Source organism: Lagopus leucura, unplaced genomic scaffold, assembly GCF_019238085.1.
Source record: "Lagopus leucura isolate 7727_CA_CO unplaced genomic scaffold, USGS_WTPT01 54304-0_obj-0_obj, whole genome shotgun sequence".
In the NCBI taxonomy this organism is placed as follows: Eukaryota; Metazoa; Chordata; class Aves; order Galliformes; family Phasianidae; genus Lagopus; species Lagopus leucura.
Genome location: NW_024963589.1, coordinates 1 through 23,979, shown reverse-complemented (window position 1 = coordinate 23,979; position 23,979 = coordinate 1). Strand labels below are relative to the sequence as shown.

At 50.5% G+C, this 23,979-nt stretch overlaps 2 protein-coding genes across 5 annotated transcripts; both read right to left on the bottom strand.

Annotated features, from left to right (window-relative positions):
• Positions 1 to 1,999: 1,999 nt before the first annotated feature.
• Positions 2,000 to 7,963, bottom strand: PIGV (phosphatidylinositol glycan anchor biosynthesis class V). 4 transcript variants are annotated; one of them, XM_042891463.1, is made up of 4 exons: positions 7,780 to 7,963; positions 5,411 to 5,560; positions 3,147 to 4,298; positions 2,000 to 2,441 (listed from the first exon to the last, which is right to left on the bottom strand). In XM_042891463.1, exons 2-4 carry the CDS (start codon positions 5,495 to 5,497, stop codon positions 2,130 to 2,132), a joined length of 1,551 nt encoding a protein of 516 aa, XP_042747397.1. In that variant the 5' UTR covers positions 5,498 to 5,560; positions 7,780 to 7,963; the 3' UTR covers positions 2,000 to 2,129. The 4 variants fall into 4 exon arrangements, with proteins under 4 accessions (XP_042747397.1, XP_042747396.1, XP_042747400.1 ...); XM_042891462.1 differs by lacking the exon at positions 7,780 to 7,963 and adding an exon at positions 6,847 to 7,402; XM_042891466.1 differs by lacking the exon at positions 7,780 to 7,963 and adding an exon at positions 7,132 to 7,402.
• Positions 7,964 to 9,826: 1,863 nt separating this feature from the next.
• Positions 9,827 to 23,947, bottom strand: ARID1A (AT-rich interaction domain 1A; the record flags this gene model as incomplete). Its single annotated transcript, XM_042891467.1, has 12 exons — positions 9,827 to 12,777; positions 13,587 to 13,717; positions 14,020 to 14,893; positions 16,475 to 16,571; positions 16,675 to 16,803; positions 16,955 to 17,105; positions 17,279 to 17,451; positions 17,814 to 17,946; positions 21,786 to 21,993; positions 22,533 to 22,742; positions 23,596 to 23,705; positions 23,800 to 23,947. Coding segments are annotated over 12 exons (4,086 nt in total), but the record flags the coding sequence as incomplete, so codon positions are not given.
• Positions 23,948 to 23,979: the final 32 nt, after the last annotated feature.

Sequence of the window (23,979 nt, the reverse complement as noted above, 5' to 3'; positions counted from 1 at the left end):
CCAAAGGCACGCTGCCAAGGGCCCACACTCCTGCAAACCTCAACTGCCATCCGCTCTGCTTCACCTGCTGTGCTTCAAAACTCCGACCAAAAACATCAGCGCCTACACCAACAGAATACCCACTGGGCAGCAGATCCAGACAGGAACGGCTCAAGGGACGAACACCTTTCAGCTCACCCCATCCTCTCACAAGTGGGTACTGAGTAGAGGACAGAGGGTCCTTTTTACTAGAGGGTCAATCTCTGAGTGCCCACAGGCTGGACAAGAGCCAAAGGTGAGCAGGAGGAAGGACATGTGCAGATCACCTCTGCACTAACAGCTCTCCACATGCCTACACCACTCAGAACTTCAAGTGATGCCTGTGTTATAGAGCAGGGATGGGGTCCAAACCAAAAAGACAAATATTTAAGCTGTCACTTAACCTGTTATTCAATCTCACTTCATACATGTGCACCAAGTATACCCAACTTTTTCAAACTGCTCAAAACAATTAAGAACTAATTGAATAGATTCAAAATGGAGCAACACAAGCCCCACAATCCTCGACCACACACAGCTTTCCTCCACTGCCAGGCATCTCTCAGCTCTTACTCCCTGAGCTGCTGAAGGGTTTGCTTTCAGTGTACAGAACAAAGATGGCTTTCTCCTGGCATAAGAAACAGCCCTGAGGAGGATTTGGAGGTGTGCGTTGAGAGAAAAGAAGGTGGTTCTACCCCTCTACCCTGCTCCCGTGAGACCCCATCCCGAGTACTGCATCCAGTTCTGAGGCCCCCAACACAAGAAGGACATGGAGCTATTGGAGTGAGTCCAGAGGAGGGCCTTCAAGGGAACCAGAGGGCTGGAACACCTCCCCTAAAGGGACAGGCCTAGAGAGCTGGGGCTCTGCAGCCTAGAGAAGGCTCCAGGAGGATCTTATAGCAGCCTTCCAGTACCTTGCAGGAAAGCTGGTGAGGGACTTTTTATTAGAGCACGTAGCAACAGAATGAGGGAAAACAGCCTTAAAGTCTCTTTGAAGAGTACATATTTAGATTAGACATTAGAGAATAATTCTTTACTGTGAGGGTGGTGAGCCACTGGAACAGGCTGAAGATGTTCCCTCCGTGAAGGCATTCACGGCCAGGCTGAATGGGGCTGTGAGCAACCTCGTCTGTAGGAGGTGTCCCTGCCTGCAGCAGGGGGGTGGAAATAGAGGATCTTAAAGGTCCCTCCCAACCCAAACCATTCCATGGCTCTATGATAAGAAAATAGGAATGCCCAGAAAAATGAGCACGGCTGCAGTCTGAGCTGCACAGTGCACTTCTGTGCTTTACAAAAGCCTTTTCAGCTTGGGACATTGCCTTTTCTTTCCCCCTGCTAGCAGGATGAGACCAGCAACAAGAAGGAACGCAGAGTTCTAATTCCACGCTGAAATCGCCGGCTTTGGCCCCACACCGTTTTCTTAGCTCAGCCGAGCAGCCCGAGGGCTCCCAGGCTCCGCATCAAGCTGCCGCATCGCCGTCGCGCTGTGAACATAAACGCAGCACCCAACAGCGCTACGCCCACGGGACGCACAGTGCGACGTTCGCGACTCATCGACGCGGCCGCCGCAGTGAGAGCTCCGCTCGGGACGGGGCGCTCCGCAGCCGTAGCAGTACCGGAGCTTCGCCACGAGCTCGCCGGCGACCGCTTTTCCACGGGGCGGGCGGGAAGCGCGGGCATTCACGGCGTCTGCGAGGGCGGGGACAGCCGACTAAGGGGCCGGGACGGGGCCGAGACGCCGCTGCACGAGCAGACGTGGTCGAGGAACAGCGCAAATCGCCGCCGGGGCGCTCCGGAGCGGCGGGTCCGCCGCTACTCGCGGTGCTTCGCGGCGTCGCTCGGAGCCCGCAGCGCCCCGCCCCGCCGCCCGACTGCAGCGCCCCCTGCCGGCCGCGCCGAGACGACGGAAGAGCAGGGCGGGCCCGGCCCGGGCATAGCTGCGGGCGCTGCCGGCAGCGCGGGTCGCGCTCGGGCACCCGACGTGGGACGGGGCCGTCCGACAGCACCTCGTCGTGGACGACGGCCTCGGGACGTGTCCGGTTCTTTAGAAAACGTTCAGTTCGGACTCCTCCTCCCGTCACCTAGCTGTCCGTCGCGGCCACAGCCGCTCGCTACGTCCAAGGCAAGCGGTTGCAGTGCAGTACCAGCCCCAGCAGCCAATAGGACGCGAAGAACCCCAGGAGGCACCGCCCGATGGCGGTCATGGAGCGGTAGCTCAGCAGCAGCCTGAGCAGGGGGTGTCCCCCCGCAGAGCCCTTCCCGCAGGAGCCTGGCGCTGCACCCAGCACGCGCCTCTCGCGGACGCGCACCGCGCTTTGCCCGCCGGCTTCCTCCTCCCAGAGCCAGGCCTCGTGTCCTTGGAGCAGGTGGGCGGAGAACCAGTACAGAACGGGGCTGGAGGAGCCGAGGAACCGGGTCAGCACCTGAAAGCAACAGGCAGAGAATCTCGTCGGTCGGTCTCCGAGCCTGTCGGTACAGAGAATGGCACACAGCCCCACCTCGCGGCGCTGGAATTTATTACACGTGGAACGAAACGCCTCTCAGTCAGCTGCCTTTATCAAGGCGTTTCTGCACGTGGCCAGGGGCTCCACGGACCTTGGGCAAACGCGGTGACCGCCACTGCAGTCCTCGTCACAGTCCCACCCGGGAACACTGACAGCAGCTGCCGGGGGGGTCCTGGATCTCACTTTTCAATTATTCTTTCCCCACAATCCCCAACAGTTAGTGCCAGTAAAAAAGCACCCAGAAGCACTTTCAAGGGACCTGGGCAGGCTTTGGACCCCCACGCTGCCAACCCAGCTCAGCGTCACAGGACGTGACATTTTCTGCGCCCTCTGGTGGGCAGCGCTCGGGGAGCTGACACGAGAACGCCACAGATGTGATTCAGTCCCACCTGTCAAACCACAGCGAGCGCCTCACAGAATCTCTGGGAGCTTTCCAGCAGAGACGAGGCTTTGGAAAGCTACCGTGGAAGTAGCATCACAAGTGGAGAGGCAAAACCTTGGGCTTGCACAGCCCTCTGCCGGCCCTGTGGCTGTCACAGGCTGTGACCATCACCGAACCACCTCAGCTATCACCCCATGCTCCCCGTAAGAAATCACTTCTGGATGCTGCCATGAACGTCTTACCTGAACATGCATGTAGAAGAACCCCAGCGTCAGCAGGGCTGTAGCATGGACCACATACACGAAGACAGCAGGGCAGCAAAACCCAGCTCTGGGTTTACCCTCTCGTTTCTTCTTTCTTCTCTCTAGTCCCAGGGTCAGGCAGTGCCGTGGGTTTGCAACAATGAAGGTCCAGGCAGCACACGAGCCCAAAAGCGAGACAGGCAAAGCAAGCAAAAAATTTGGTACTTGTCTGAGCTCAAAATACCTCAGAAAGCCCACATTCCAATACACATCTTGAATGTAAGAATAGACCACAGGGAACCGCTGGGAGCACCAAGGGGGTTTAACCCCATGGGGGGACACCAGACGATAGCCTTTGTCCAAAGCCAGCTGCCGCAGCGGCTCAGGAACAGCCAGCTTTAGGCCAGGGCTGCAGAACCTCATGTAGGCGTAATACTGAAACAAAGCAAAAGGCAGACAAATCCCAGCACATGTCAGAAGCATGGAAGATGCCACACTGAGGAACTGCCTCCATAACAGAAAGAGCTTCCTTACTGAGCCTGAACCCACCTGGAGCTGGAGGGCAAAGGATTTACTGCGGGAGTAGAGAAAGAAACCAGCATTCACAAGCCCATTAGCACGCACGCCAGTGGCAAGGGAGAAGAGCAGCATGCTGAGCCAGCTCTGCCCCTTCTCCAGTTGCCACATGGCACTGAAGGCCAGGAAGGCAAACATGCTCTCCGAGTAAGCAGCTGCCATGAACACATTGGCAGGGCTGATACAAAAGAGAAGGGCAGCAAGAAAGGCTGTCCTGCGGCACTGCAGCACGGCACAGCCTAGCTTGTACAGGGCAGCGGCTGCCAGCACAGAAAAGAGAGAATTCAGGAGGACGGCTGACAGCAGCAGGCGGCTCCGCAAACACAGCAGCTGCCGCAGGGGCCACAGAGCGCCATCGGCCACAGCTCGCAAGCTGAGAGGGTAAAGCGGGAAGAAGGCGCAGTTGTGCTCATACAGGTAACCCCGCTCTGCGATGAAGAGGAAATGCTCTGCGTCCCAGTGTGCCAGGCCCCCCAGCAGCTGCTCCAGCAGCAGGTCGTATGCGCCAGGCTCGGGCAGACGAGGCGGGGAGAAGGCATCTGCTGTGTGATCTGGGATCAGCAGGTCAAACACGGCCTGGAAGGAGGAGGAGAGAGAACTGAAGGACAGCAGACATCTTCTTGCAACCTATTGGGAGCACTGGGCTGGAAGAGCATTTCTGGGATTCAGAGAAGGGGACGAGCAGCACAGAAGACAAGCTAATGGGATTTCCAGCAAGGATGGCTATAAAACTGTGAAAGCAGACACATGTTGTGGGGCATTTTAGCAGAACTGAATACAATTCTGACAATATCCAACATGAATCCCCATGGAATTGGACAGGGAAAGGCAGCTCAGCTCCCTGCTCACGCACATCTAACTGCATATGCTCACACCTGGTGCCTCTGCAGTGCTGGTAAGCTGCCTTTGCTACTGAATTTGGTGCTCCCATCCCAGCTGACAGACAAGAGAGAGGAGACAAAACTACAGAAAACTGGTGCAGAAGACAAACAAGACTGTTTTTCTTAAAAACAAACCCTCCAGACAGTACTTTTTGCAGCTTTCTACCTGGAGATTGGGATGAGAATCTGGCCAGGAATTCAGCACTAACAGAGACAAGAGAAGAGGCAATACTGAACAAACCGGGACAATTCACAACCTAATGTTTTACAAAAAAACCACACATCTGGACCAATTTGCAGAAGGCAGCCTTTTGTCCCCTCTGAGGTTCCACTCAGTCCCACCCAGCAGTCACGGGGCTGCTGGAGATGTGCCCCAGGCTGCTCTGGCTTCAGGAACTACAGCTGGGCTCTGCTGCCATGGCACACACAGGCAGAACAGAATGGACCAATAGCACCCTTCTGCACTCAGAGAAGTATGTCTCTGCAAGTGAGACTTGGGAGGAATGTGCAGCAGCAGATTACTGTTCCTGCTCTGCGGATAAACGGACGTTTCAGCTTTGCAGGCTGCCAAACCCACCTCTTGCAACAGCAGCATTACACATAGGTTATGCAGAAATGTATGTAATTTTACTTCACAGCATCCTGCCTCCCTGGATGCAGCTGGTCTCCTGGTTCTCCAAAGGAGAAGGGGATTTCCCAACCACTCAGAACCAGTCTGTGGTGCATCATGCAGTACCAAAGAGAGAAGTCTTGGACCACAGAACAGCAGATGCTGCAGCACCTGTGGTTCAGGAACAGAAGACTTGCCTGTAGCAGGAGTGTCAGGGCTCTGCAGCACACTGCAGTGTGCACAACCACTCGCAAATAAGGATCCTGCCTGCTCGCCAGCTCCATCCCAAGCTTGAAAGCTGCCTCGGTCACTGATGCTGGGGAAATTCACCCTCCAGTTTTGGAAACCTGAATTGATCAACAGAGAGCAGAGACACCAAGAGATATTTCTGGATTCAGACATGTTTGTACATTATTCATTTTTACTTGCTACCAGGAAGTTCAGAGGGCTGTAAATCTCTATGAACAAGAAAGTCACATATGAAAGAGATCAAGGAACCAAGGGACATGGAGATGTTACAGAAAAAAATCTTTGATACTGTTCCTATTAAAAAAGAAAAACATCCCTGACTTCTCAACCTTGGTTAGGATGCAGAGGAGGAGAGATTGCAACACATCATCAGTCCATTTCTGACTAGGCCAATGTAAATGCCTGCAGCAGAGCCACACTGCCCTATTTACTGGCTGTCTCAGCAGAAAACCACTGGCTCCAGCCACAAATCAGCCAAGCAACTACACGCACATTCAAGTTCCAATACATTCAATGACACTTATTTTTTTGGACTAGAGACACAACTAAAATGTGGAATCTGAGCATAACATCTGTTTAAGCCCTTTGCCAATGGGCTGCACTTGGCTAAGCACTGCCAGGCACCTTTTGCTCTCACGTGCTCTCTGCCCAGCGTTTGCTCCTAGAAAGCAAAAAAATGCAGTACTGAGGGCTGCCCCTCCCGCACAGCGCAGCCCTGCAGGTTCCTCCGGGGCAAAGCTAACGCCGCTCAGACACATTGGCTTCCCTCATCACATATAGCACCTCTGGGACGTGACACGTGTGTAACGCCGCTCTCTCCACCTGCACCCTTGCCTGCTTTGGCAGGGCTGCTGCTCTCCAGAGGGAGGGCATCTGCCTGCCAAGCAAACCACACGTGCTACGGTGGCTCTCTTCCATCTCTTCCCTCAAATCCTTACCTGTGAGATTTAAAGCACTTTGCAGAGTCACACTGCTCTCTTTTCTGTGTATTCTGGATTGACATTCTGCTACCAGCTATGAAAACTGTTGGCCTGGAGCCACACAGGCAGGCAGTGTCTGCTCTGCAGCTTTTTAAGATAACACATTTCTTCCGTTAGTTCCCCAGCCACCAACGGCTTTTCAAGTCTGACTAACCAAAGACCCACAGCTCTCTCTGGGCTCCAGCACCACATCCTGCACCACTTCCCACCTTTCTAATCCAGCCTGCAACAGTGCACAAAGATTCCTGAAATTCTCACCTGACCTGCTGACCTAACAATTCTCAGAGGTTTTCCTATTTCCAGTTTATTGACAGAGAAAAATCAGACAGGTTAAAAGCTGCATACGAGAGCAGAAACCAAGGCAACAGCAAAGCAAAAAGCAGCACCCAAACGCATTCACTTACAGTCCCAGCCTGAACCACGCAATTCTGCTTCTTCCTCTTTTGCCATGTATTAGAGTTTTGGTTCTGCTCACGTTCTCTTGCTCCACAGCACTCACAGCTACAGAGCAGTGAGTGGGAGGCACGCTATCCCAAATCACAAAGCCACGTTATTTTATGAGTGGATACTTCAGCCCAGCTGCAAGTTTTATGAAAGCACATTCACAGTTGCAAGTCTTATTAAAGATCACAGCCAACAATCGCCCAAGTACTTCTTTTTCTTAAAGGACAGAGAAGCTTAGCACGAACATGCCAAGAAAGCAGGCCTTTGCAGCACCACTCCTGTCACGCTGCAGCACACCTCATCACAGAGCTGCAGCTCGCACGGCTCTGCCCCACACGGCGCTGCTCCGAAGAGCACCTGCAGGGCCAGAAGAGGCAAGAGTGGAAAATAACGCCAGGTGTGAAGTAAAGAACCATTCCTGTCCTCCTCCGTGTTTCTACACGGCGTTCTGTGCTCCGCTACGAACTCCGGAAGTTGCGCCAACGGACGGACGCGCAGCAGCACGGCGCGATGCCCGCGCGGGGGCGGCAGCGCTCCGGATGAGGCATTTCTGCTCCGCGCAGCGCGGCAGGCCGCTCCCGGCGGGGCTCCGACGGGAACCGCCTCCTAGCCTGAGCCGAGGCACGGAACAGCGGGCGGAGCTCCGCCCGGCACCGCTTTCACGAGACTCGGGAGCCGCTCCGAGCGCTCAGCCCTCCGGGCGCCGCAGTGGGGCCGTTCGCTCCGTTTCGCCTCTCGGGAACGGAGCAGCGGGACACAGCCCAAGGGGGGGGGGGTCGGGGCCGCAGTCCCTCCGGGGGCTGCGAGCAGGAGCGGCGCAGTGCCGGGGGGGGCGGTCCCGGGCGCGGTCCCGCCTCTCCTCTCAGCCCCTCCCATCCCCTCCCCTCCCCCACCTGAGCGCTCGGCGCGCCGCTCCTGCTCCCGCTCCGGCACCAACAGAGGCGAATCCATGCGCCGCCGCGCGCGGCTACTTCCGGGGGCGTCACTTCCTGTCCCTCCCCGCGCTTCCGGTACGCTTCTTCACGTGGTGGGAAGGAAGGGTGGCGGCGCTCCGTGCGGGGATGGCCGCGGGTGGGTTCCTCGCTGCGCCGTCGGCCCGGGCGCCTGCTCCCGCCGAGCGCCGCCGGTGCGCAAAAAACTCTGCCGGGCTCGGCGGAATCCGCGCGGTGCGCTGCCGCCGTGGCACAAGGCGATTTCTCTCTCCGCCCGAGGTGGAGGGCGGGGCCGGTAGGCGGGGCCGTGAGCTGACGGCGCGCCGCCGCCTCCTCCCACGGGGGCCCGGGGCTGGCGCGGAGGACACAGCGGTGCGGGACCGGTTATGCGGCGGCACGGCCCGGCAGCCCGGGCACGGCGCACGTCACGGTATTAACGGCTTAAAAGAGATGTGCGGCTTCCCCGGCGCCCCATCCTCGTGATGGCGGAGGCGGCGGGCCGCGCCTTCGTGTCGCGGTCAGGCGCTGCCGCAGCACGGAGGGCCCCGCACGGGAAAGCTGCGGGTGCGAATCGTGGCAGAGCGCGGAGGAACGGCGGCTTTAGAGCCAAAAGGAGCTTTAGAGCACCTGCAGCGCTCAGCTCAGTCCCAACTGTAAACTCTGTGCGTTCTCACCTCCCTGATTTCTCGCTGTTTTTCTTTAACCACGGCAGAAGCACCAGGGAAACACCACGCCACGACTTCAGGCACTGAGGGAGCGGAATCACTCCCTCAGAGCATCTGTTCGTGTAAACACCACTACAACGGGTAGTTGTACCACATGTGACCTTCACTCTCACGTGGAGCGTTCACTTTTTACTAAATTCACTGAAACGTAACAGAAACACAACAGAGGTTGTGCAGAAGCTGCTAACACTACCTTCTTCAGCCCCGCTGCTGAGGTCCTCCCTGTTGAAATGCTGAAATCTTTTGTAGTTTTTAATTCAAGCAGTTTGAACAAAGCTCCTGGAACATACAGCTCAATTATCAGAGAGGTGGGTTTCAAACCAACAGTTAAGTCACAAATCAGCAAAGGCCAACAGAACTCTCATCACACCACTTCTTTTTCCATTCAGTACGTTTAAAGTCAAGGAAGCCCAGCATCATTCCTCTCCTCTTAAGAATTCCATTTTAAGGACTTCCCCTTTCCCAGACAAGCCAGAGAGGAGTTCCCACAATTCCAGCTGGTAAACATTTCAGAAGGTCTATTTGATTCAGGCACCATTCCTTCCAGAAGTCTGAATTTCAGGATTACAGTTAAGGGCTGAAGGAACTGCGAGCTTCATGAGAGAAGGCTGGGGGGAAATAAGAGGCGTCTTTTGTACAAAAGACAGAAAAGCCTCTTCTTTCCCTTCAACACTTTTGCTTAAGTGAGCTCAGCGCAGTTCTAGTTCGCCTGCTGCTATTATCATCTGAGGATAAAGCTTCAGGCTGAATAAAATATCTGCTTACCAAGCATGAAAACGTGCAGACTGTCAAATGAAGAGCCTGAACTCTGGTCTGTGCTTCAGGGCCTCAGACTTTTGTTCACTGGAAAACCCCATCCTTGGAAGATGACTGAGTCCACATCACAATTCCAAGAATGAGTGAAAAATGCAAGAGGAGTGAAAACTGTCCATTTTAGAGAGCTGACAGGGAAATGCCTCCCTTCCAAGGCCCTTCTCCACCCTGAGAGCTACACGTCCGTCCTTCCATGCCAGAGCTTCACCTCACACGGCAAATCCGCCCTTCTGGAGCCTAAGTGACACAAGCCCATCAGAGAAGGAAAGCCAGACCATACAGCATTGGCAGCTCATGGCAAGGTGCTGCTCTGTTACCTGGTTGTGCCGCTAAACAAGATGCTGGCCTGGAGCTTCGAGGCCTCCTTGCTGCATGGTAACAAAGCTGACCTGCAACACCACGCCTACAGGGCCTGACAGCATTGAGGTCAGCCCCGCGCTCTGCTAATGAAGAAAAACCTTACAAACATCTTACCAAGATTTAATGTACATTTATTCTTAACACGTGGAACATATAGTATAAAGATTTCATACTGAATAAATGATATTCATTAAGCCAAAAAGGAAAAAAAGGGAGGAATTTACATCAAGTTTTTAGCTACATCGTCTGAAATACAAATATGCAGAAGTCATCACTGAAAAATCTCAATTGTGTTTCTTCATCAGGAACTTCAACTGAACCTAGAACTTTTTCACACCTCGATTAGAAAGAAAACAAAAACAGGAAAAATAAACTATAAGTTGATTGGCTGCTGAGACAGCAATGACTTTATACACAGAGACCTGTACAGCATCCTCCAGGGAGGGATGTCTGGCAAGAGATTAAATAATTGTGTCTCGCTTTTGCAGGTCATCAACTCGTTAACTCGTCATACTAGAAAGGGGTGGGGAAAGGGGAACAAAACTGCAAGGAATCTTAGGGCATGTGCAATGTACAACGTCATAGATATATACACACGTGGCAGCATTCAGGCTGCAGCTAAAGGTTAAAACCAGTTCTAAGAGGTGATCTCAGGGTTATTCATACAATCAAGGAGGAAGAGAGAAAGAGGTCAGGGTGTTGTAGGTTCACACATGATACTTTGGGGGAAAAGCCTTTTTTCTCCTCAACATTAACTAAAAACATTTTTAAAAACTACAGCTTGCTGTTGATCCAGCTTTTTTTTTTTTTCATGTGAGACAGTATTACAGTATGTTTACAGTTTAAGGTGTACAGTACATGAAGTTCTACACGCTACTGCACAGGCCTCCCTTGGATAAGGTCTGTTCACAACTGGTAACTTCTTGGTTCCTGCAAGATTGTGAATGTACAACGATAAACCACAGAGTTCAGCAGTCACTTTTGTTTGTCCTTCAGAGTTTACCATTAAAAACAAGTTATGAAAGTGGAGCCTGTCAATGTGATAACACGGCAAGTCGTTTTCCCCAAACTCACTGTAAACAACAGTAACTTTGGTTAAAATAAAAAAAAAGTCTTCTATGTAGACAGAACGTTGTCTCCTTTAATAGGGGATTCAGGACAAATTTGAAGGGCAAGGGGAAGGGGTAAGGGAATGGGGACATCTTTCCCCAAGGGAGAAGCAGGACAGCGCAGGGCAGACAGTGGATTCTGAGGTGGTTTTGCATAAATAAAGGGCAACAGTCAGTTTCTAAGTTCTCCACTCACGCACACGCACACAGGGTCTCGGATCCCACAGCTGTCATGACTGGCCAATTAAAAATAGTACATCACAAATAACTTGTGAAACCAAAGAGTTCATCAAAGGCGACACGGAGATGTCCAACAGCCGCGACTCGTACAACGTGAACTCCGAGTGGTTCTCGTCCACCTTGGCCAGGGCGAGCAGCGCTCGAGCAGCTCGGCGCATCATGTCCACGCTCGTCGACTCAAAGGGCGCGCTCTGCATGTGCATCAGGCCGGCCTGGCTCTGCTGGAACTGCGTGGCGGCCAGGCTGTCCTCCAAGAAGCCCAGCAAGTTGCCAATGCTCCCCTTCTGCACAGCAATCGCTCTCGCTGCCAGGCTGTCCCCTTGTGCCAAGTTGGCCAGTAGTACCACAGCCATCTCTCGACACACCAGGTTCTTTCTGTCACTAAGGAAACGCACCAGGGTGCCGTACAGCTTCTCCAAGCGACTGAAAGGGGGAGTTGCAAGAATCAAATCCACGTTGTTGTCCTGGATGCTGAGTTTGCTGAGTGTTTCCAAAACCAGTCTCTGAGGGGAGAGGACCGCATTCGGCCCCAGCGTTGGAAAGGGGTCCTGGGCCTCTGCTGATGGACATACTGCCCAGTGGAGGAGTCCATCCAGGATAGGCAAACAGATACTTTCTGGGTAAGGAGACAGGTCCAGCTGGCCAGAAATGTTGGCCAGCGTGACCAGTGTGTTTTCACGCAGCACCTCCAGGCAGTCCCACCACCACTCCACCTTGTTGCAACTCACCCCTTGGTCCTGCTCCTCCTCCTTCTCATAGGTCAGGGGTGCCTGCTTGCGCTCCGGGTGCTTGTGGTGTAAAAGAATCAGTTTCCCTAGAATCAGCAGCAGCCCGGGATGTTTGGACATTTCAAAGTCATTGCCTGGCACAAACGATAAACTCCTGATGATGTTGGAGACACAGATGCAACGCTTCGCCAGAGAGTCCTGCCAGTCTTGGATGGTGCAGAGGGGCGTCTCATCTTTACTGTGAGGTTCGTCCTCCAGAATTCTTATATTTCTGTGACTCTGTGCTGGACTAATGCCAAATGGAAACTTACTTTCCTTCTCTGTTTCTGAAGCTTTGGCCTCTTCCTCCTCCCCTGATAATGAGCTTGGACGTGCTGAAAGCATGTCGTCCATGGTGGCAGTTATTCTCTTCTCTGAGGAGCTGTCAGATGGAAGAGCCTCTCCTTCCCTAGTGCTTGGATTGCTCTCAGCTGCTGCGCGTTTCCTCGAGACAGAATTGCAGGACGCTCGTTTGTGAATCATAGGTAGCTCCATCTTGCTCTCAAAGTGGGTCTGAATGTGCTCAGTAGTGTCACCGCCACCAATCCGCCAGTGCAGCAGGCCGCTCTCAAACTCCTGCACTCGTCCCAGCTTGTCTGAATAATCTACCACAAACAGGTCATTCTTCTGCACAATCTTGATCGGAAGCTTGTCAAATTTACTAACTAATTTCTCCTCGCTGCACTCCAGAGGTGCTTTGTCCTTGCTCGAAAATGCAGCCACCTCCTCTTCCTCATCATCTTCTTCCTCCTCATAGTTCAGGCTCTGTAGTTCCTCATCCTCCTCCCCTTCCTCATGAGAAGAAGCTGAAGATCTGCAGAACCTCTGGGGATCTAATAGTGTTCTTTGCCCTGGGTCTCCCACCTCGTACTCCTTCAGGATTCCGAAGATCTCGATCAGGCAGCGCCGGAAATACTCCACGAGGAGTTCCAGCAGGCCTGGCAACTATGGGGGAGGAGAAAAATGGGAGGGGAAGGAAGGAAGAAAGGGAACAGTGATCATAAAGCAACTTAGGCCACTATGAACAAATGGAAAAATTCTGCATAAAGAGCAGAGATCTTAAGGAGTGCTGTTTATTAATGAGATCTGTTCATGCTGGCAATAAGCTGTTAGCAAAAGAGAGCTTTCTGTCCTCTGAGAACAGACACAAGAGGGAAACAGACCCTGACTGCCAGGATCCAACACTAGCATAGTCCACACACCCGTACCTGTGCAAACACAGATGCTCTTGGTTTTATCTCCTGATTAACACACAGAAAGGAAGGGGGCAATGCTAAGCAGACAGCCTTCACAGTATTGTGGAACAGCTTTGACAACAGCCATGCAGGCACAAGGTAACTCATGGAGATAGGCTGGCCCACACTGCACACTGACTCATGGGGAAAGACAGAGCTAGAGGCGAATGCCATCGCATCAGGCTAGGCAAGCAGCATGCAACCCTTCACAGCACTCTGCTGCAAAGCCCCTCTTGGCCTCCTCACTGTGATTTTTTTTCTGTGTTTGAGCTAGTACGTCCCACCAGGGATGAGAGACTGTACTCTTGTACACCAACAAAATGTAAATTCAGGTTAGTGAGCACCCAGTGCAGCTCCCCAGACCCAAAGTGCTTTTCAGACCTGACACACTCCATGGGTACAGGGACACCTGGCAGTATGGCTCTACAAGGGCACAAGCTGCTTCTTACTATCGCACTGACAGAAAACTGTACAAACTTAGCACTTCAAAGACCTTCATCAGAGAACATCTGCACCCACCTGGCTGAGGTTGAAGGTCATTATGCTGTTGTCATCATAGAGCAGGATGTTTATGGTATCTAAGGCCCATGTACTTTCAGCTAGCAGCCCAGACTTCAGAGACATCATCACTCTCCAAGCTTCAGGAGTTCCTGGAACATAAACACATGATACTTCTAGCTCCTGGAGTTTAAAAACAAAAATGAGATACTTGATACTGCTTTCTGGTCCCACAAAGAGCGAAGCCTATTTAACACGTTGCGTGGACTTCATGCAAAAGCAATCTCTCCACAGACAATACCCAGCACAAACATTCTATCTGATATCGCAACTAACTGGGAGAGTTCTTACAAAGCTGGCAGAGCCCTTCCATTTGGCAGCGCTGTACCAAAGAGAAATGGTAACACCCAGCCTCCTGACGAGCACAAGCAGAAAAGCAGGAGTATCCTCTTACCAATATCTTTTGCTGTCAGCCGCCTCCTTTGCTTTAATACAGGTTGAGTAGCTTCTACTGATCCTGGTGGGAAGGTGATGTCTCTTCGTATCATGGGAGGCTGTACAGCTGCTGGTGTGATGTGCGATGCGGGGACTGGCGGTCCTGCCTTCTGCATTTTCATCCCCGAGTGCAGAAATGGAGATTTACTGGGAGAAGTGCGATTCTCCAGAGGTCTGGGCAGAGGTGCTGGGCTGGATACCTGAGGAATGTGATTCTGCATGCTAGGAGGGGTCTGATAGTTAGACTGAGGTGGCCTAGTCATTGGAGGAACAGAGGCAGAGGGGCCGTACGGAGGCTGCCGATTCCCATGGGAAGGCCATGGTCCCTCATGGTTTACCCTCTGTTCTGAATGCAGTATATCATCTGTTCGAGTCACTCCGTGATAAGCAGGCCCCTGGGGTGCAGAGCCAGCGCTCTGCCGATTAGGATAGCTGTACCCTATTTCGTTGCGCCCCTGCCACATGGCGCCTTGCTGGGGGCCTTCTGGAGCAGACTGGATGGGACCCCCCATCATCTGGGGAGGCATATTTTGCTGAGCATTGGAGCCTGGGGGAGCCGAGACCCTGTCTCTGCCAAATTGGAATGGGAACTGGTTCTGCGGCCCTCCCGCAGATCGGCGGTCAGCAGCAGGGTATGTGCTCCCATACTGGTTATACAGGTCCTGCTGTGGAGAAGGCTGCACAGCCTGCTGCTGGCTCGGTTGCTGAGTCTGTGCTGGAGGCAGCTGCTGCTGCGTCTGCCCCTGCCCTGCACTGTACGGGACGTTGTACATCTCCCCTTCGTGCCGCTTGGCAGGTGGGCCGTAGCTGCCGTCCATCGGTCGCTTGTAATTCTAGATGGAAAATCAAGGCATTGACAACATAAGATTATCAAACTAGAAACAGGCAACCCAAACACAGTGACTAAAAGCGTTCGGAGCCAGAGGACAACGCTCCACAGCTTGGCCTGTGAGAGGGCAAGACTGCTCTCAGAGTTAGCCATATCCAATTTGAATATGGCAATTTGGATCAAGGTTTCAGTTTCACAAGTCAAGACCAACTCCTCACAGCTGGCTGCATACCTTCCTCGTGTGGATTCTACAAGAATGCTTTAAGGACAGAAATCTGCCTGCAGAAAGGACTTTCCTGTAGAAAAGACTCAGCTCTACTGTACATTCACCACAAATCATACTGCGTACAGGAACTTCTTTCCTTCCAAGTCCAGGAATTTTATCAGTCCTCTATTTTGTTAAAAAGCACAGGTTTTTGCTCACATATCAAACAAAATGTGTTGAAAACTGTTGTACTTCTTGCTTCTTCCTTTTCTTTAGATTTCAATATACATTGCTGAAAGGAGCAAGAACTATTTTTCCCATACTGCTTTGAAGTGCAGAAGAAAACAGTCAATTGCTGAGACAGAATTAAAATCCAAGACCTCTCTACCACCAAGGGTCTGTGCTCTAGCTGCTACACAGTCAACTCAGAAGCCCTTATGTCATGACTGGCTTCAAAGGTGACAAGTACCAGAGAAACTCAAACTCTTGGCTCACAGCCCTGTGGCTCTGGTTGCAGAGCCAAACTGCAGAGCAGTTGAAATTATTCTTAGCACAGATCTGAGAGTGCCCTCTCCATACACTCCTCAACTAAAGGGCTCAAAATTATCATGAAAACATTATGCATCTTGGCACTGATACAAAAAGCAAGTCATATACAAGGATTATGGAAAGATATACACATTCATTCAAACTCTGCTCTAAAAGAAAGCTGATGATTTTGAGAAGACACAGAAGGCAGTGGGACAATGGGGGTGTGGAGGCAGTTGTGAAGCCTCTGCCTTCAGGCTCAGTAGGGCAGACACAGAATGATCCACCTGAAATGCTTCTCCAGAAAGATGAGAGACTTCTTCCAAACAAGTTCATATCATCACTCAGATTCAAAGTGTTACAGAACGGCCTGGGTTGGAAGGGACCTCAAGGATCACAAATCTCCAACCCCCATAGGCAGGGACATCAAAATCCACATTTAACACCAGCCCAGGCTGCCCAGGACCCCCATCCAACCTGGCCTTGAACACCTCCAGGGATGGGGCATCCACAGCCTCTCTGGGCAGCTGTTCCAGCCCAGGAAAGTTCCAGATCAGCAAAGAAGCCCAGGAATGCTTCCTGACCTTCTGCTCCCTGCCCAGATCACATTGATTTGGAAACTACGCAAGCTGTTTTCTCCAAACACTGTGTTTTTCTAACACAACACTGGAAACGCTAATTAAAACTTCTGTTGCCTATGTGGAAACTGTCAAGAAAACCTCCTGTAAAACGTACTTAATTCTGTTCAACACCTACACATAGAGCAAACACACATTCCAGAGTTTTCATCACCCCTCTTTTCACACTTGGCACAGATTCAACTCCTCATTCTGATACTTTCTGATAACCTACCTGCTGTTGCTGTTGATACATGGTAGTTTGCTGGCTAGGGAAGGGGCTGCCCGAGGATGTGCCTTGAGTGGAGAACTGATTGCCATAGGAATCATGTCTGGAGAAGAAACACATGCATCACTTTTCTCATTAGACACATTTCTCTATCACAGCACTTCTCCAACTGGAAAGAGCTCTTTGTGGCAACATCCCACACAAACCTTTGCTGCTGCTGCTGCTGAGGGTAGCGGCTGGGAGAATACATCCCCGATTCCGAGGTGGAAGGCATGATGTTTGGCTGTGGAGTTCCAGCTGCTAAGTTGCCCTCTGGTCCCATGCCTGGTTCCGTCCTACATGGAAACAAGTGACAAATTCTGTGACATTCCCCTTACTGCACAAATGAAAAGCAAAAACCAGTGATCAGACAAGTCAAAGCAACAATGAGAAAGCAATCAGTTCAGCTGAAACAAACAAGTCAGTAAGTGTGGCTAAAGCACCCACCTCACTCTGTCGTAAGGACCGCCGTAGGGATAGTGTGGCCGCTGCCCCATGGCCATGTTACCCATCCCTGGACCTGCAGCACGATTGTAAGGGTCACCCATAGCACTGTTGGGGCCCTGCCCTGAGGACATGAAGGGATCGCTTCCCGGAGCTAGAAGAATGAAACAAAGATCAATAAAACACATCTACCTCTGCATTAGAAAGAAACATCCCTTCTTTTGTGAAAGGACAAGCAGCTCTCCTACAGCACATTCCAGAATTCATCCAGATACACTAATAGTGCTCACGGAGAAAAGGGAGAGGGGTACGCACAGACTGCCTCACCTTTCCTCATACTACTGTAAGGATCCTTATTTGGCTCATAAGACATGCGACCCATCATGTCGGAGGTATTCATGCCGGGCTGGTACCCTGGATTTGGAGTCATGGAGTTCCGCTTCTGGAACGTGGGATCACTGCCATCTGTAAAGGCATCTTGAAGGCCCACTGAGTTACTCCTGATTTAAAAAGAAAACAAACAAAGATTTTAGAGACTCACAGTGCTTCTCAAGATTCTTCCCCCCACATATTCCCTCTCAGATGTTGCTATCCCCTAGAAGGTCCATAATCATGCTTCTCAAAAGAGGCAAGAACTGCCCTTCTACAACACTATCCTTACCAAATCCCAAAAGCAGCCGTTATTCACACACAGAGACAAAGGGTCAACAATATCGCTGTGAGCTATTAACAAAGTAGCAAAGCCAAGGAGTCTATCAAAACAGGTACTGGAGTCTCCAGCCAGGTGTGGAAGCAACCTTTGGCAAACTCACAATCACAACTTACATCCAGTATGGTGAAAGAGAGTGCAACACTTGCATACCTGATGCCTGGCAAAGGAGGCATCTGACTGTGTGGTGTAGATGCTGGAGTAGGAGGCTTCAGGTCTCCTCCTTCTGCCATGGAGCTGCTGGTGGACTGAGGCGTCTGAGGCCCCTGCATCGAGCCTGAACCTGCTGCAAGAACACAAACGTGGCGTGAGCAGCTTTGCACCCTACAGATGTAACCCAGAACCTCCCAAAGTACCAGCCTCTGTAACACACAGCAATCAGTCTTTGAAGAAAGTGACAGAAGAAACGTGGCCAAAACAGTACAAGGAGTGCAATGCCTCCAAGGACGTAGTGGACCAGACTTCCCAGAAGAACCCTGTAGAGTAAGGTGAAGCTGAAAGGATGTGTTCATTTTTATTACAGCTTGACCACCTTCCTTTTTACACACACAGGGCCATCGCTGTAGCACTGCTGAGCTGCCCAAACTACCTAGTCTCAGAGGTCAGTGCTCTACAGTGGATCATGCAGTAGGCAATGTCTTTCTCCCTGCCAAATGACAACCTCTGACCCACTGTCCTCACATCCTAATTCTGCCCAGAGGGAAGGGGGGTGTAAGCCCTCTCTCAGAAGTTTTACAATCTTTCCAATTGATGGAAACTCTAGGACTTCTGCTGCAGTCACTGGGTAACTCTGAACAAGGCTCCTCTGTCTGCTCTGCCCTTTGAATGGGGTGAATTCACGCAGGTGAATTCAGGCACCACTCCCAAGAATTCCCGGAACAAGGAATGCCAGAGATGCAGGATCTCTCACTGAACAACAAAACCTGTCCAGCAAGTTCCCTGACTCTGCACAGGTTGCTTCACACCATGCTAAGCCTTCATCAAAAATCCAAGGCCATCAGGTGCCATCCAGCTGTGCTGTGAAGCTCTGCCCCTGGATTGCTGTGACAGTGTCAGCTCTCAGGTTTATATGTTCTTCGCAGCTGGCAGGAGCTGAACTCTTAATTAATGTTTCCATTAGTTACCGTCCCCAGCACCCGACATCCTTCAGCTTCAGCCCTGCTGGTTGATGAGTCATTTCAGCTATTCATTAAAATCCTCCGAGGTCATGTCCAGGGCATGTTTGTTTACACCCCACCTTCCTGGCACCCTGTCCTCCTCTCTGCGACTCCCTCCCAGTCCGGGGAGCTCTCGGCATAAGGAAGGGCAGAGACAGCTCAGCGGGGAGTTTCATTCATGAACCCTTCCAGGAGCTCTCCTTCCCTTCTCAGCAGCAGTTTGGTTCCACTTGCTTCCCCCAGGAATTTGCTGTTCCTCTAGTGCTTACAAATGCTGGCAGCGGCAGGAAGAGGCCTCAAGACATTCCCCGCCTTGCTGCCATTTGGTGTTTGTCCCCACCCCCTGCTGTCCCTCCCACTCACAAATTCACACACAGTTGGAGCCAGGCCAGTTTCACGCTCTGGGAATTAAAACCCAACAGTAGGCTGATTACGGCTCCCCGGGGAAGTGCTGCAGTTTGTGAATGGGAACCCAACGCGGTCTGCAGCAAACCCGTGCGGAGTGCCCACAGGGCAGTCACCAGCCTGCTTCAGAGGCCCTTCTGTAAACAGCTCTGCTTTCTGAGGGTGAAGAAGGCACAATGCATGGAAAGTATCTTCAGCACCAAGAGCTCTTCTCTGATCATCGCCCTGCAAGGCTTTTATATCCCCTAGGGCCACACACAGTGGCTAATGCAGAACCATGCAGTGTGACCTCTATCACTGATAAAGCACTGAAATGTTACTTTAGATAGAGTAGCCAGAAATTACATGTCAGCCAATGCCAACAGGTTACAGAGTCTACAAGGAGAGCAAAATCACATATGTCTGTACAGGATGAGAGACCCTCCCCCACACAGTGGGATTCCTGAACGCTCCACTGTTGCCCATTCAGTTTTCCAATAGGGAAGTTGTGCTCCAGAAGAGTGATTCCTTGGCAAACAGGCTCAGAAGCCTTAGAGATGCTACTAAAATGAGCCTCAGCTACCCCGGAACAACTGTGACCCCTGGGAATCTACAGCCCTGAAGTCTGGAGCTGGTGCTGAGGCCACCCTTTGTGCTGTGTCCTATGCCCTCACTCCTGCTAATGCAGGGGAGCAAGAGAGAGAAAGAAAACAAAAATGAAAGAGGAGCACAAACATACTGAGTGATAAGGCTAAAAGGATCACAGCAACCAACCATGATTCAGTGCTGCTTCTGTATATTCCCAGTTGCAGGAGTCTGGAGTAAGACAAGCAGAGAGAGCAGTTTAAGTACGAAATAGAGAACAGTCCTCACATAGCAGCAATCACAGTGATGGACTGCATCAAGAGAGCTGCACAAAGCTGTGGTTTGTGATAGCAACCCTGCCAAATCCAATCACCAATGTGCTGAAGCACAAGACCACTTGTAGCACAGCCCTAGAAGGCAAACTTGGGACGTTCACATACCACCACGTCTGGCAAAAAACAAAAGAAAACCTGATGTACCACCTAATCAGTTCTGACAGGCACCTACTGCTACAAGAAGCTTTAAGTGGTTTCCCAAACATCTCAACTCTCTCCAAATAAGCCCCAAATGCTCTCAGTTTCTTTGTTCCACTTCATGCTATCTCAGGGGGCAAGAAAGATGTTTTGAGAAGAAAGTGAGAAGGGATTCACAATCAAGTTTAAGAACTTAGAAACAACATTAGGCAGAAGTTTGTTATAATGAAACAAAAATTATTTTCTCCTCACCAAGGTGTACCTATGCTGGGAAAGGTTTCCTGCCAGGTACAAAGGTATTATTCTGTTTTTTAAGAAAAACTCTTAAGAGAGAATAGATAAATGCAGTTGTTAACACTATATTTGGACAAGAACACTTTCAGTCAAGGGCTTAGCAAGGCTGAGAGACAACCACAGTACAATCAAATAAAGACCTCATTATTCCATCCTCAGGAGCTAGGCACAGATGACACCAAGTTTCAGCAACAAGAAGGCTTTTTTGTGTGTGGCTTGTTGTTTTGTTTTGTTTTGTTTTTTTTCCCAAACATTACTGGAACTTCCAAGTGTCACAGTTCTTATTTCACCTACACAAACAAGCTCCTGACCAGAAACAGCACCTGAGGGTTTTCCTTATAAGACAAGCTGGAAAGCTGACAAGCTCAGCAGCATTTCAAGTGGCAAACTCAATGCAGATTAGACAGAAACTATCAGACCTTCCACAGACTGAAGAGTACAGCATGCACTGCTAGCCCAGCTGCTTTGTTATTTTTTTTTTCTTCTTAGTTTATTTTAACAAATCTGAATTGAACCCTATGATTAAGTCTTCAGAAACTGGAGCACACCATCAAATTTGAAACAATGCCACGAAGATTAATGAATTACAAACTTCTTAGAAGTTCATTTTAAAGGGCTTCAGTTCTAGAACATTTAACTCATAATAGGCTTAATAGGCTTACAAAGTTCTCCAGACATGAAGTCTCAAAGTACTCACTTGCTAAAGACAAAAAGAATTAGCTCATAAAGAAGGTGAGTACAAATGTAGACTGACCATTTGCTCCTAGGAGGAAGAATCTGCATTGTCAGACTTTTCTAGAAAGTTCTAAAAGATCAAGCATTAATGATAGGAAATGTTAGAATGGGCAGAGAACATCTTGACAGCCTAACTCCAGGCTTCTCTCTCTCAAATTCTCATCAGGCATTCATGGTCTGGTAAGTATGAGGTGTATGTACACCAGTATGTATGTTATACCTAGTTACAGAAGTTACACACAAGAGCAGAACTATCCCAAAAGTCTCGACAGTTATATTCCCAGTACGATATATATGAAATTCCCAGGATCACTCACATCCATATTACCAACCTACTTAGCCTACAAACTGCAGAACATCTAATTAAAGACAGACAAGGGGGCTTTGGGGAAGTCTGGAGCCAGTCTGACCCACAGCACATGCAGTCAAACATGCTGTGTTAGAGGGTCCTCTGGTTCAAATGTTCACTGCACACTTAAACTAGCGTCAACACTCACCTGGAGATGGAGGTTGTATCTTAGTCTGAGACTTCTTTGAATCAGCAGCAGCAAAGATGTCTGGAGGGGGGTCTTCACCTCGCTCAATCTTGCACTCAAAGGCATAGAGACACTGGATGTACTGCTTCTTCAAAGAACTAGCCGCACTGCTGGACGTGCCCACATTGAGATTTGTGGCTAACTCACGCCATTTCTTGTTTTTGTTGACCTGCACAACCAAACAAGAGACTGTAAACTCAAAATCCCACCTATGCCTCCTCCAAGAAAGAACCACTTCCCAGCTGAAACAAAGGATGCAATAAGGGCTAAAGCAGAGCAGATACAGTTTGTTCAGGAACTAGCAAAATCACTTCCTCGCCTACAGAAAAAATTTTCAAAGAGGTACAGATAGTGCCACACAGCAAATAAAATCAGCCATGAGATCAGTTAACAGCCAGATGTAAGGACAAAGACAGTGTCACCAATCTTTGCCATAGACAAAGATAGGAAAAAAAAGACTTTCATTGAACCTCAAGACACACTGTTCTCAAGCAGGCAATGAGAATGCAGACATTTGGCTAGCTAAAAGGATCCCGGGTTATATAAGCATTATTTAAGAAAAATAAACACAGTTAAATGCAAAGTCAAGCTTTCTATCTAGCCAAAAAGCCACAACTTACTTCGGTTGCCTACTGATGTGTGATTGCCAGACATTGGGCTGCCCTGAGCACAAACATTCAGTCACCACAGTAGTTGCTTTACACTCACCTGAGTCAATCCTCCTATCTCCTTCACTGAAATGTAGAGCCGGTAAAGGTCTAAGGGTTTTCTGCCAACTGCTGGGAGGTTTGTCATGCCCATGGCCTTCTCTTCAGTAAAGGCCAGGTAACGATCTACCCAGATCTTCCTCTCAGGCTCACCACCCAGCTCATAGAGTTTCGTGATCTTCTCATTGGTTGTAGTAGAGGAACTGGACTTCTAGGAAAAGGAAACATATCAGGACTGAGCAGAACAAAAACACCTAGCTCACATACAAGATGGCTTCAAACAGTAGTCAGAGCTCGAGGTTCTGAGGTTCTGCTGTTATATTGAGACCAGCTTTGTACTAGACCCACGCATGTCAGTCTAAAAGACAAGTGTGACACAAAGGTATCAAGAGAACAGTCAGTACTTACAGGATATATATTTTTAAAAAGAAAAAGGTTTCATGAATGCTACAGAAACCAATCAAACCTCACAAAGGCACTGTAGAATCATCTCTCTGAGAGACCCTCTGTGGGCTCAATCGCTAAATATATCAGGAAAAACCTCAACCAACTGCAAACGTCTTTCCCCCCAAAACTACACAGTCCTTACTCCTCTGAGACCACTTCCAAACCAAGCAACAGCCTCATTAGCTATCTACTGCATTTGGAGACTTGGAAAAACTAACCCCCTACAGAGGTATCTGTTGTGGTACATTCCCTGTAATTAATAAAGACAGGACTGGCCCAGGATTGACACGGGGACAGACTGAACTCTGGTGAGGGATGGGGAATACAGCACTCAGAGCCTGCTCACACCTAACAGGAGATGCCAGCATATGCCACTCTCCTAAAAACAACACATCCCAGCTGAGGGTACCCACTCACTGCCACACTGCTGAGTTAAAACCGTGCTCGCACACAGCAGCACCATCACATGCTGCACAAACAGCCACGCTAATGGCCAGCCTGCTCACGGAAGAGGGCAAGTCACCTTGGGTTTCTCTCGGGAGGTGCACTCCCCACTGGATCCGTACACCGTGTCATTAAATACATACGTGTATATTAAGAAAAAAAAAAAGTTTTACCTTCGACTTGGATTCTGCTTTTGGGGTCCCATCAGCCTTATTGTTCATTTTAGTTGCAGGAGTTAATTTGACATCCGCAAGACCCATCATTTCAGGACTTGCTGCCATCCCTAGGAAGTTACAAGAATTCATGACACTGCTTTCCAATCCAGACCCATGAAGTCACCCAACGCCCAGCACTCGGCACTGGGACACACCGCTTACCTGCTGAGTTGTTAGCCATATTTCCACCCATGGGATAAGGTGGGCCCTGGGGGTTGATCATGCCAGCCATGCTGTTAAGTCCCTGTCCGTAAGGAGGTCCAGTACCCATCATTCCTCCTTGGTTCATGTTGGAATAACCAGGAGGCCTGGAAAAGACGAGGAAGAAACAGACATTTACTC

Bases quoted from the DNA above. Each gene is read 5' to 3' on its own strand.
- PIGV (XM_042891463.1), bottom strand. From the start codon at position 5,497: ATGGAGCTGGCGAGCAGGCAGGATCCTTATTTGCGAGTGGTTGTGCAC. The intron at 4,299-5,410 runs GCAAGTCTTCTG...TCCTCCTTCCAG, and splicing joins CCCTGACACTCCTGCTACAG to GCCGTGTTTGACCTGCTGAT. The intron at 2,442-3,146 runs GTAAGACGTTCA...TGTTGCTTTCAG, and splicing joins TCTTCTACATGCATGTTCAG to GTGCTGACCCGGTTCCTCGG.